Source organism: Triticum urartu, chromosome 5A (assembly GCF_056163025.1).
Source record: "Triticum urartu cultivar PI428250 chromosome 5A, HENAU_Tu73, whole genome shotgun sequence".
Classification (NCBI taxonomy): Eukaryota; Viridiplantae; Streptophyta; class Magnoliopsida; order Poales; family Poaceae; genus Triticum; species Triticum urartu.
Window position 1 is genome coordinate 131,349,198 of NC_141877.1, and position 9,925 is coordinate 131,359,122.

Below are 9,925 nucleotides of genomic sequence, written 5' to 3' on the forward strand. Positions count from 1 at the left end.
ATGCATATTCATTTCAGAGTTTTAAATTTTAAAAAGTCATATCTTTCAAACCGCGCGTCGGAATTCAAATCCGTTTTCACTGCTCGAACTCTTGCGACGAGATCTTTGAAACTAAATCCCACATGAGTATGTTTCGATGAAATTTTTTTGATGCCAACTTTGGTGCTATATGGTGCAACTTTAATACTGTAGTGTGCAACTTTAGTAGTACTTCGTGCAAGTTTTTGCAAAACGAATTTTCGGACCTGCATGATTCAACTTCCTATGAGATTGCAGTCTAGCAATCATGACAACTTTGATATTTAGTTGGCAGGACTATTGGCACACACATATGCTCAGAGTTGGCGCGATAATGTAGTCTAGTGGCACACACATTGATATTTAGTTGGTAGGACTAATTACACACACACATGCTCAGTTGGCGCGACAATGTAGTTTAGTTGCACACATATTGTGTTTAGTTGGCAGGACTATTGACACACACATATGCTCAGTTGGCACGGTAATGTAGTCTAGTTGCACACACATTGATATTTAGTTAGCAGGACTATTTGGCACACACATATGCTCAGTTGGGGCGACAATATAGTCAAGTTACACATACATTGATGTTTAGTTGGCAGGAAGACTACTTCGTTGAAACATCCCCATGCGGGATCTACTTTTGAAGAACACGTCGCGAGGGTTTCAACAGTGAAAACGGATCTGAATTTCGACGCGCGGTTTAAAAGATATGTCTTTTATAATTTTGAAAACCAAAAATTGATGCACAAGGAATGAACATGAGAAAAATTAATGCAGTGGCATGCAAGCATCCATCACGTGAGAAGAGACCACACAGGATAATTAATTAACAATGTCCTTTTTAACACTTTTGGATTATAGTAATTTTGCCTTTTTAATACGCGATTGTCTAGTCCATAGGACCAAGGGACAGGCACTTAATTTATTTGGCCGGCCGCTAGTGAACGCTAGGTAGTACCCGGCCGCCAGCTAGACCCGTCCCAATGTCTTATATAAATGAACAAGGGGAGTAATAAAGAACACCCTTTGTCAAGAAATAAAACCAAACTGCTAAAATATTTATCTTTATTAATGCTTGAAGCAACTTACACACAAAATACGAGCTTAAAACAGGGATTAAACACTCATATACACCTCAAACAATTTTTTGTATGTACTAAAGATCCTCCCTCGATTATTCTCACGAAGTCGATCATGAAGCAAATAACACCGGTATATACTCACCATAATAGAGGCATGTACTTGCCACAATAGTAGATTTATTTTTCTGTCTTGTAAAGGCAGATTGATTTATTTCTGATGTTTCTCGTGCTGGTTTAATTAGGCGTACTCGGCGGGGTGCGCGACGAGGTAAGCCTCGACCATCTTGAGCAGGTCGAGGTACCCCGCGGCGAGCGTCGCCTGGTCCTCCGCCGACAGCGCGCCGCCGCCGTCGAGCCTCTCGTACTCCACCCTGAGCTTCGCCACGCAAGCACCCTCCCCGGCCGCCTCGAGCTTCACCTCGGCCACCTGCGACTTGAGCTGGGCGCTCACCTTGCTGCCCTCCAGCAGCTCCGTCTTGATCACCCGGGCCGCGTTGTCGCGCGCCACCAGGCGGCTCCTCATCACGCCCGAGCCGGCGAGCTCCGCTGCCGCCGGGCTGAGCGTCATGGTGGAGACGCTGCCGGGTCCGCCGTCGCCCTCGACGTCCACGGCGTCGATGAAGCCCGCGCAGGCCTTGGGCAGGACGGCCGTGTCCTCGCCGGAGAAGACCGCCTTCCACATCCGCTCCGTCGACACCGCCAGGGCGCACTCGTCGGTGATGAAACAGCCGGCGACCATCTTGTTCTTGTCCGTGTCGGTCACTGGATCGCTGCACACTGGCGCTGCTGGCAAGTTGTTTCAAACTATTGAAGAGTGAAGACTGGTGATGAGTGAGAGCAAGCAAGGGGCTCATTTATATAGAGTAGGTGCAAAGGAAAAATTCACAGCAAGCAAAGGGATTCATAAAATAGCAATTGATGAACTTGGACCGGAGATCACATGGTTGGACTCTTGGAGCACTCAGGCTGCTATCTTTCCACAGCTGTTCAATCTTCTTCCCATGTGTTCCTGTGCTGCTGACTATTCTCCAGCATACTATTCTTGTTGTTGATGTAAACTGGGGCTGGGCTGGGCCAGTATTAGGCCGAACATTGCATAGCTTACCAGACCAACCGGCGCACGCTAGGAGCAACTAACAAAAGATTACCTTTTGCGGGTCTTCCGTAAGGATCACTTCGTGTGGAGCGCCTCAAATGGTCGCCACGTGTCGTGTGCTAGAAACTTCTTCTGGATTTCAGTTTTTTTTCTGTATGTGTTTTTAGATTTTAGATGGTTTTTTCTCACTTCCAATTTCTGCTTGGTTTTAGATGGTTTTAACAGGGGGAGTAATAAAGAAAACCATCTAAAATCTAAAGGTAAACAGTGTTTTTTCACAAAGAGGCACGTCATATGCTTCTGTGAGAAGCAAAGTTGTGCTTCCTGAAAAAAGGAAAATCATTGTGTGTGCTTCCAGGAAAAGCACATTGCTTCCCGTTAAGTCACATATTTGGTTCCGTGAGAAGCACATCATGTGTTTCTTATGAGATGCACAACCCGTGTTTCCACGGAAAGCACAAGCACATATTTGCTTCTCCTAGAAGCACAGATTGCTTTCGTCATAAGTACAACATGTGCATTCACCAGAAGCACATCTCAAAAAATGAAAAGGCACAGTTATGCTTCCACCGGTTGCACGCCTGTAGCCTGCCAATACACACGAGCCCAATGTTGCGTATGTAGGCGCGGTCGTGCATGATAGGTATATAGTTTCCCCCAGCCGGTTGTGAGCCATCGGACGTTACCTCTCCGATGGGTAGTTGAGACCCCCGGCTGGTTGTAAGCCTCTCTCAGTACAGGATCCCGATGGTGAGTTCGGCGCGTGCTATATGTTGGGAAACGTAGTAGAAAACAAAAAAATCCGCTCTACATCAACCAAGAACACTATAAAGATGCAATAATGGTTTGGATCGGATCGTTACCAACTCCGGGTTGTGGCGGAAGAAGACGAATCGGTGTAGATCATACTTGGAGTCCCTCGAACCGTTGATGGACGATCCCTCGAACGGAAGACCGAGAGCACGTCCTCTCTATGGATTGCAAGCGTACGGTCTTCACGATCCGGCAGCGCTTTGCCATCCAGAACTAATCATCGCCAGAGATTAGAGGGAGGAGAACCACACCGGGCTTCTAATTATAAGGATTAGAGGATCTAGGTCTAACTCTAATTAGATTAACTAGGATCGGCTAGAACTAGAACGAGAGGACTAGAGGAAGCTCCAAAAATTGTGTGTCAAAAAGGTGCCAATACCTCTAATATATAGAAAAAAACCCCTCCCACGTCGCCCTCCCTGTGGGCGACCCGGGAGCACGCCGCTACTGACGGTTAGGGTCCCCTCCCCCCGCCGCCACTTTCCTCGTCGCCACCGCCAAGAGCCCCTAGGCAAAGCCCTTATGGTGCTGGCAGCGGCGGGGATCTCCTCTCCAGGCGTGAGGGTCGGGTTGCGAGGCCTCCTCTCATCTGCATGGTCGGGCATCGTGGTTTCTTCCTCCCTCGGCCACTCCACGGTGTGCTCGCCGGCAGGTCCCCATGGCGCGGCTGAATAGTGTATTCTATGATCATAGCAATTATAGCATAGAATAACCAAACTTGTTGAGAGTATGACGTTAGAAGAATGATCATACTGAATCGACCCAAACTTGTTTGTTATACTTTGAGACAATAACGTCTGAAGTCAATTGTTATAACATAGAGTGTTAACGTGTGATATAGTTCCTTAGACCATGAGAGTATCATAATGACTTCTTACCGTACGATGAACATTGGGGTTGCTCAAACGTCATCTGTAACACATTCATCATAAGGAAAACTTACAGGTTCATCGAAAAGTTTGACAAGGGACTAGATAGCTCAAGAGTGGAATTTGCTCCTCCGACAATGGAGAGATATTATTAGGGCCCTCTAGGTGTGACGACATCCGTCATCGTCTAGCCAGATACATGTGAGTATGTCACGGGGATGCCAGAACATGTCAATGAGAAAGAAGAACAAAACCGGTAACAAGGAGACTGGTATAGTGAGCATGTGTTTGACTCAAGAGGATACCAATATATCTCATCTTGGGTTTTGTAAAGTATCGTGAAGCAAAGGGAATAGCACATGATAATCACAGGTTCACTCGAATGATATTTGTGTACCCATTGGGATCGATATGGATGTCCACGGTTCCGCTATCGGTCATTGAACGAAAGGGTTTTGTTCATGTCTATCTTTTACCGAACCTACAGGGTCACAAGCTTAAGGTAATCATGATCTGCTGTGTTATTAGGATGGAAGTAATGAGAAAATATTTGTGAAATAGCTTCGCTAATATTTGAAATAGTTTCGAGAGGAACCGAAAGCGTTTCGGGGTCACCGGAAGGGTTTCAGAGTTTATCGGGCAATACCAGGTATTACCGATAAATAATATATAGGTGAGAAATATTTCCAGAGATGTTAAATTAATAATAAAAGTCTTTAGTAATAATTAGGAGGATTTTATATTTAATTAAATACCAACGGTCCTTAAAAGGTCAAGTGGTGGAAGGGGAATTGGGCCACAAGGGCCTAATAGGGGAGGCGCCCCCTTTTGCCTTCTTGGAGGCCGAATTAGACAAAGGGGAGGACTCCTTGTTCCCCTAGGGCCGGCACAAGGAGGGAGGAGTCCTCCCCTTGTGTGGAGCCCCTTCCCCCTTCCAACCTATATATACTAGAGGTATTGGCACCTTTTGAACACACAAGTTTTGGAGCGTCATCTAGTTCTCTAGTTCTAGTTTTAGTTCTAGTCGATCCTAGTTGATCTAATTAGAGCTAGACTTAGATCCTCTTATCCTCATAATTAGAAGCCCAGTGTGGTTCTAATCTCCTCCCTCTAATTCTCCGGCGATAATTAGCTCTAGACGGAGAAGCGCTACCGGATCGTGAAGATTGTACGCTTGCAATTTGTAGAGAGGTCGTGCTTTCGGTCTTTCGTTTGAGGGATCATTCATCGAAGGTTCGAGGGACTCGAGGTACGATCTACAAAACTCGTGTTCTTCCGCTGCAAATCAAAGTTGGTAACGATCTAATCAGAATTGTTATTGCATCTTCATAGTGTTCCTGGTTGATCGTAGGGTGATTTTTTTGTTTTCTACTACATTTCCCAACAATCTAGATGTCCAGTTCCGAAATGGGCATCCAATGGGTGGGGCTGGCTGGTTGGTGGTAGCAGGCCTTCTGGGTGAGCAGCCCATGAATGGGATCTGGAGGGGGCGTAGAGGGAGGATCGTTGAGGAGCCATCTTCTCACTTTTTTAACTATTACTAAGATCATCTCCAGTAAATCCACATTCCCGTAAAAAAACTGGTTGAGGGTGAGGGAAAAAAAGCTCCAACAGGTACTGTAAACGCCAATTTTTATAGGGGATCCCGTATGATCATCCCAACTTCCCGTCCATCCAAGGGATGATGGCCCTTCCTGTAACCCTTCCCCTAAACATGGCGGGTGGCAACCACTGAAATTCCAAGGCGTATGCATTTTCGCTTTCCGCCTCGCACCGTCGACCGCCACACTCCCCCCTCTTTGTTCCCCCCTGCATCTTCACACTGGCACACCTTCGTTGCCGAACCTTCTCTGTGCTGCCTCGCCGGACCTTCCTAGACCAACCATCACGTCTTTCGTCCCCAAGGTATTGGAGGAATTTGCTCATCCATTCTTTTAAATGTTTCAAATAATCCCCATTGAGATTGTGTGTGCTTGCATTATAGATGAACTCTCTCGTTGATTTGTTTTTCAACGACTCAACGTTGGATGAGGATGATAAACCTGAAATTATGGTTGCTTTATATGTGGATACGATGGAAAAAAGAAGCCGAGGCGGTCAGTTTAGCCCCTCGGCACATTTTAGTCCCTTGGAACAAGCAAGTCGGTCATGTGAACCTTAGAGGAACATTCCGAATGTTGAGGGATTTGTTCTTGCATATTACGTGTACCATGGAAGATCATTGTCGTACTTTGTGCAAAGAAGAAATATAGCTGGCTAACAAGGTCATTGTGCTTTGAAGAAGGTTGTGGCGGCAGTATGCATGTTTGCATATGGTTAGCCAGCTGATTCTATTGATGATTGCATTGGAATGGCCGAGAGCACTTGCATACAGAGTTTGAAGAAATTTGTGAAGTCTATCATTCAGATATTTGGAGAAGAATATCTCAAAGCTCCAAATGAAGAGAACACTTCAAGACTTCTTGATATGGGTGCATGAAAGGGCTTTCCCGGTATGCTTGGAAGCATCAATTGCATGCATTGGAACTAGAATAATTGTCCTACAACATTGCATGGACAATTCAAAGGAAAAGGTAAAGATGCAACGATAATTATAAAATTTGTGGCACCAATTATCTTTGGAGTTGGCATTAATATTTTGGATTGCTAGGATCTCATAATGACTGAATGTTTTACAAAGATCTCATTTGTTTTCAAGGTTTCTGTTGGAGAGGCAGTGAACTTCAAAGTCAATGGCCATCAATATAGCACGAGCTGTCTAGGGTTAGGGTTTCTATGGCGATGGGCGACCGCAGGGCGCCGCCAGAACTCTACCACGACGGAAGCGATCCAGACTGCCGGGAGGTTTCCCCCCGGACTACGACTCCATTTTCATATGTGTCTATGCGTCTCTGCCCAATCCGGGGAACGTACAATGTGCGGCTCAAGGAAACTTGAACCCCAAGGGGTTGTCTTCAAATAAAGGGATCCGATCAATCTACATCAAGTCCGCCGCCAGCACTCCCAATCGATGCAGGACCCGATCCCACCCTACCACGACCTCGATCTCGAACTCCGATGGAGCGAGTTGCGCCTGCCATTGAGGGTGGGGGTGATCATGGGGGAGTCGATGAGACTCCTGCCCACCCGAAGCCCTTTGGTGAAGGTAGGCTCATTGCGGTCAGGCAGCTATCAGAGAAGGTTGAGCCGCACGACGAAGTCTCAGAGGATGGTGACTGGGATGGGCCGACATCTGAGGCTGGGCTCCCGGAGGACGCATAGACCCAAATCGATGGCGAGGTGGATATGGATGATGTGGCCTTTGTCTCCGTAGATTTCGAGGAGGAAGATGAGGAAGAGAGCGTGCGGGAGACCTGGAAACTGATGAGCTTGTACAGATCGCAGCGACGACCTAGTGCGAAAACCCTGTCAAAACACTTTGAAAAAAAATTTGGCAACTCAGGACAGGGGTAGAGTTTCAGCCGATCAGGAAGAATTTCTATGCTATTACTTTCTTCTCGGAGGGAGACTACAAATTCGTGGCAAGGGGGGCATTGAAGGAAATATTCCCTAGAGGCAATAATAAAGTTGTTATTTATATTTCCTTATATCATGATAAATGTTTATTATTCATGCTAGAATTGTATTAACCGGAAACTTAGTACATGTGTGAATACATAGACAAACAGATTGTCCCTAGTATGCCTCTACTAAGACTAGCTCGTTAATCAAAGATGGTTAAAGTTTCCAGACCATAGACATGTGTTGTCATTTGATAAATGGGATCACATCATTAGAGAATGATATGATGGACAAGACCCATTCGTTAGCTTAGCATAATGATCATTTAGTTTTATTTCTATTGCTTTCTTCATGACTTATACATGTTCCTCTGACTATGAGATTATGCAACTCCCTAATACGGGAGGAACACCTTGTGTGCTATCAAACGTCACAACATAATTGGGTGATTATAAAGATGCTCTACAGGTGTCTCTGATGATGTTTGTTGACACTACAAAAAAAAAGACACATCCATGACATTTTGGGCCGAACGATTTTTTTCTGTCATACTTATGACACTTCTATGACGATAATTGTGACAAAACCCGGTATCATCATAGATGTGGTGGGGTACTAATTCTATGACAAAAAATCATGACAGAAAATGGGCTTTTCGTCCTGGGACGGCCGGAGACGCAGCTGCATGACATTCTTTGGGCCGTCCATGACGGAAAAAACCGTGGTAGAAGCGAGGGCGAGGAAAATATCGGGGTGTTCCCGGTTACGGTGGGTGGTTGAGGCCGAGCGATGCGCGTTTCTCTCATACACGCATGCGCGTGGGTGCGAGGCGTTGGGCTCTAACTGAACCCGAGTGAGGCGTTGGGCTCTAACTGAACCCGAGCGATTGCACTGCAGGCTACGCATTACTGAACCCGAGCGATTGATCGATGGCTGTTAACTGAACCCGGTCGAGCGATTCCTTCGGTACTGCTGCCAACCGAAGCCGATCGATGCTACCTCTGGATGAACAGTGAGCGTGATGGGGGGGGGGGGGTTGGATGAACAGTTCCCGATGGGGGTGGATGAACAGGACCCCGTGGTGTTGCCTCTGGATGAACAGGACCCCGATCGATCGAGCCAGTTGGGGCTAGATGAATAGGACCCCGTGGAGGGTAGGATGAATAGGACCACGCCATGGAGGGCAGGATGAACAGTAGACGGTGGAGGGCTGGATGAACAGTAGCCCGTGGAGGGGTGGTTGAACAGGAGCCCGTGGAGAGGGCTGGTTAAACAGTAGCCGGTGGAGTAGCGCGCGGTGGAGGCTGGATGAACTGGAGCCCGTGGATGAATAGTCGCAGGTGGAGGCTGGAGGAGGTCGACGGTGGATGAACAGTAGCCCGTGGAGGCTGGAGGGGGTCGATGGTGGAGATGAACAGTATCCCGTGGAGTCCCATTTTGCGGTACGCCACACCCCTCCCGATGAACAGGACCCCCGTTTCGACCGTAGCGCTCCAACACAAGTCTGTTTCCTCCGTTTTGCGGTACGCCACACCCCTCCCGATCAACATGACCCCTGTTTCGACCATAGGAGGTCCGTTTCCTCCGTTTTGTGGTACGCCAGACCCCTCTCGATGAACAGGATCCCATTTCGAACGTGGCCGGTCAAACACAAGGCCGTTTCCTCCGTTCTGCGGTACGCCAGGCCTTGTTTCCATCGGCTGTTCCGTCCAAGCCCTCCCGATGAACACGACGACGCATGCCGTTCCGACCCAGCCGGTTGGCTCCCCATGAACACGACAACGACGCCGTTTCTCCATTCCGACCCAGCCATGTACACGAGCCCTGGCCGTACGTACGCGCGAGTAGGCGTTCGAGACCCCGTCCGTATGTACGTATGTGGACGTATTTAATTTCTTGCACCCTGGCCGCTGTACGTATGTGTACATGCTACATGCGCGCCTCTGCTACGACACGTGCATGCCTCTACATCGACCAGTATGTACGTACACGTTTGCGACCAGAATGACAATGCTACGTACACTTCGACCAGGTGGGTCCCGACCGTCATGCACTTCCTTGCGTGCAAAGATGTAGCTGGTGGGTCCCAGCAGTCAGGGGGGCGAATCATTTTTTTTTCGGACGCACTTCCTTGCGTGCGAAGATGTAGCTGGTGGCTCCCAGCAGTCAGGGGGAAACGTTTTTTTTCGCGAAATACGGTGGCTCGTCCGGTGGGTCCCCGCTGTCATGTAGAGGAATATTTATTTTGCGCGTAATAAGGAGGCACTTCCTTGCTGCGGCCGTGGACCCAGCTGTCAGCCTCTACACGTACAGTCCACGTCCGATGGAAGTCGTTCCTTGACCACGTTGACCATGCCGCGCCGAGAGCACCAGGGCGGTGGACGACAGTGAGGCCTAGGAAGGGGATGACGCGGAGCCAGGAAAGACGCGGCAGTGGATGCCCACGCGTAGAGGAGTATGAGGGTTCACTGGTTCGCTGCGGTGTGAGGCTGCCGTCGCCGCAGAATAACAAGGGGTGTGGGTGAGTAGAGGGATGGCCT

General features: G+C 48.1%; 1 protein-coding gene across 1 annotated transcript; it reads right to left on the bottom strand.

Moving 5' to 3' along the window:
* Positions 1–1,072: 1,072 nt before the first annotated feature.
* LOC125555758 (pathogenesis-related protein STH-21-like) lies at positions 1,073–1,946 on the bottom strand. The gene has a single exon (XM_048718612.2). The coding sequence runs from the start codon at positions 1,843–1,845 to the stop codon at positions 1,345–1,347; it is 501 nt and encodes a 166-aa protein (XP_048574569.1). The 5' UTR covers positions 1,846–1,946; the 3' UTR covers positions 1,073–1,344.
* Between the last annotated feature and the right edge of the window lie 7,979 nt (positions 1,947–9,925).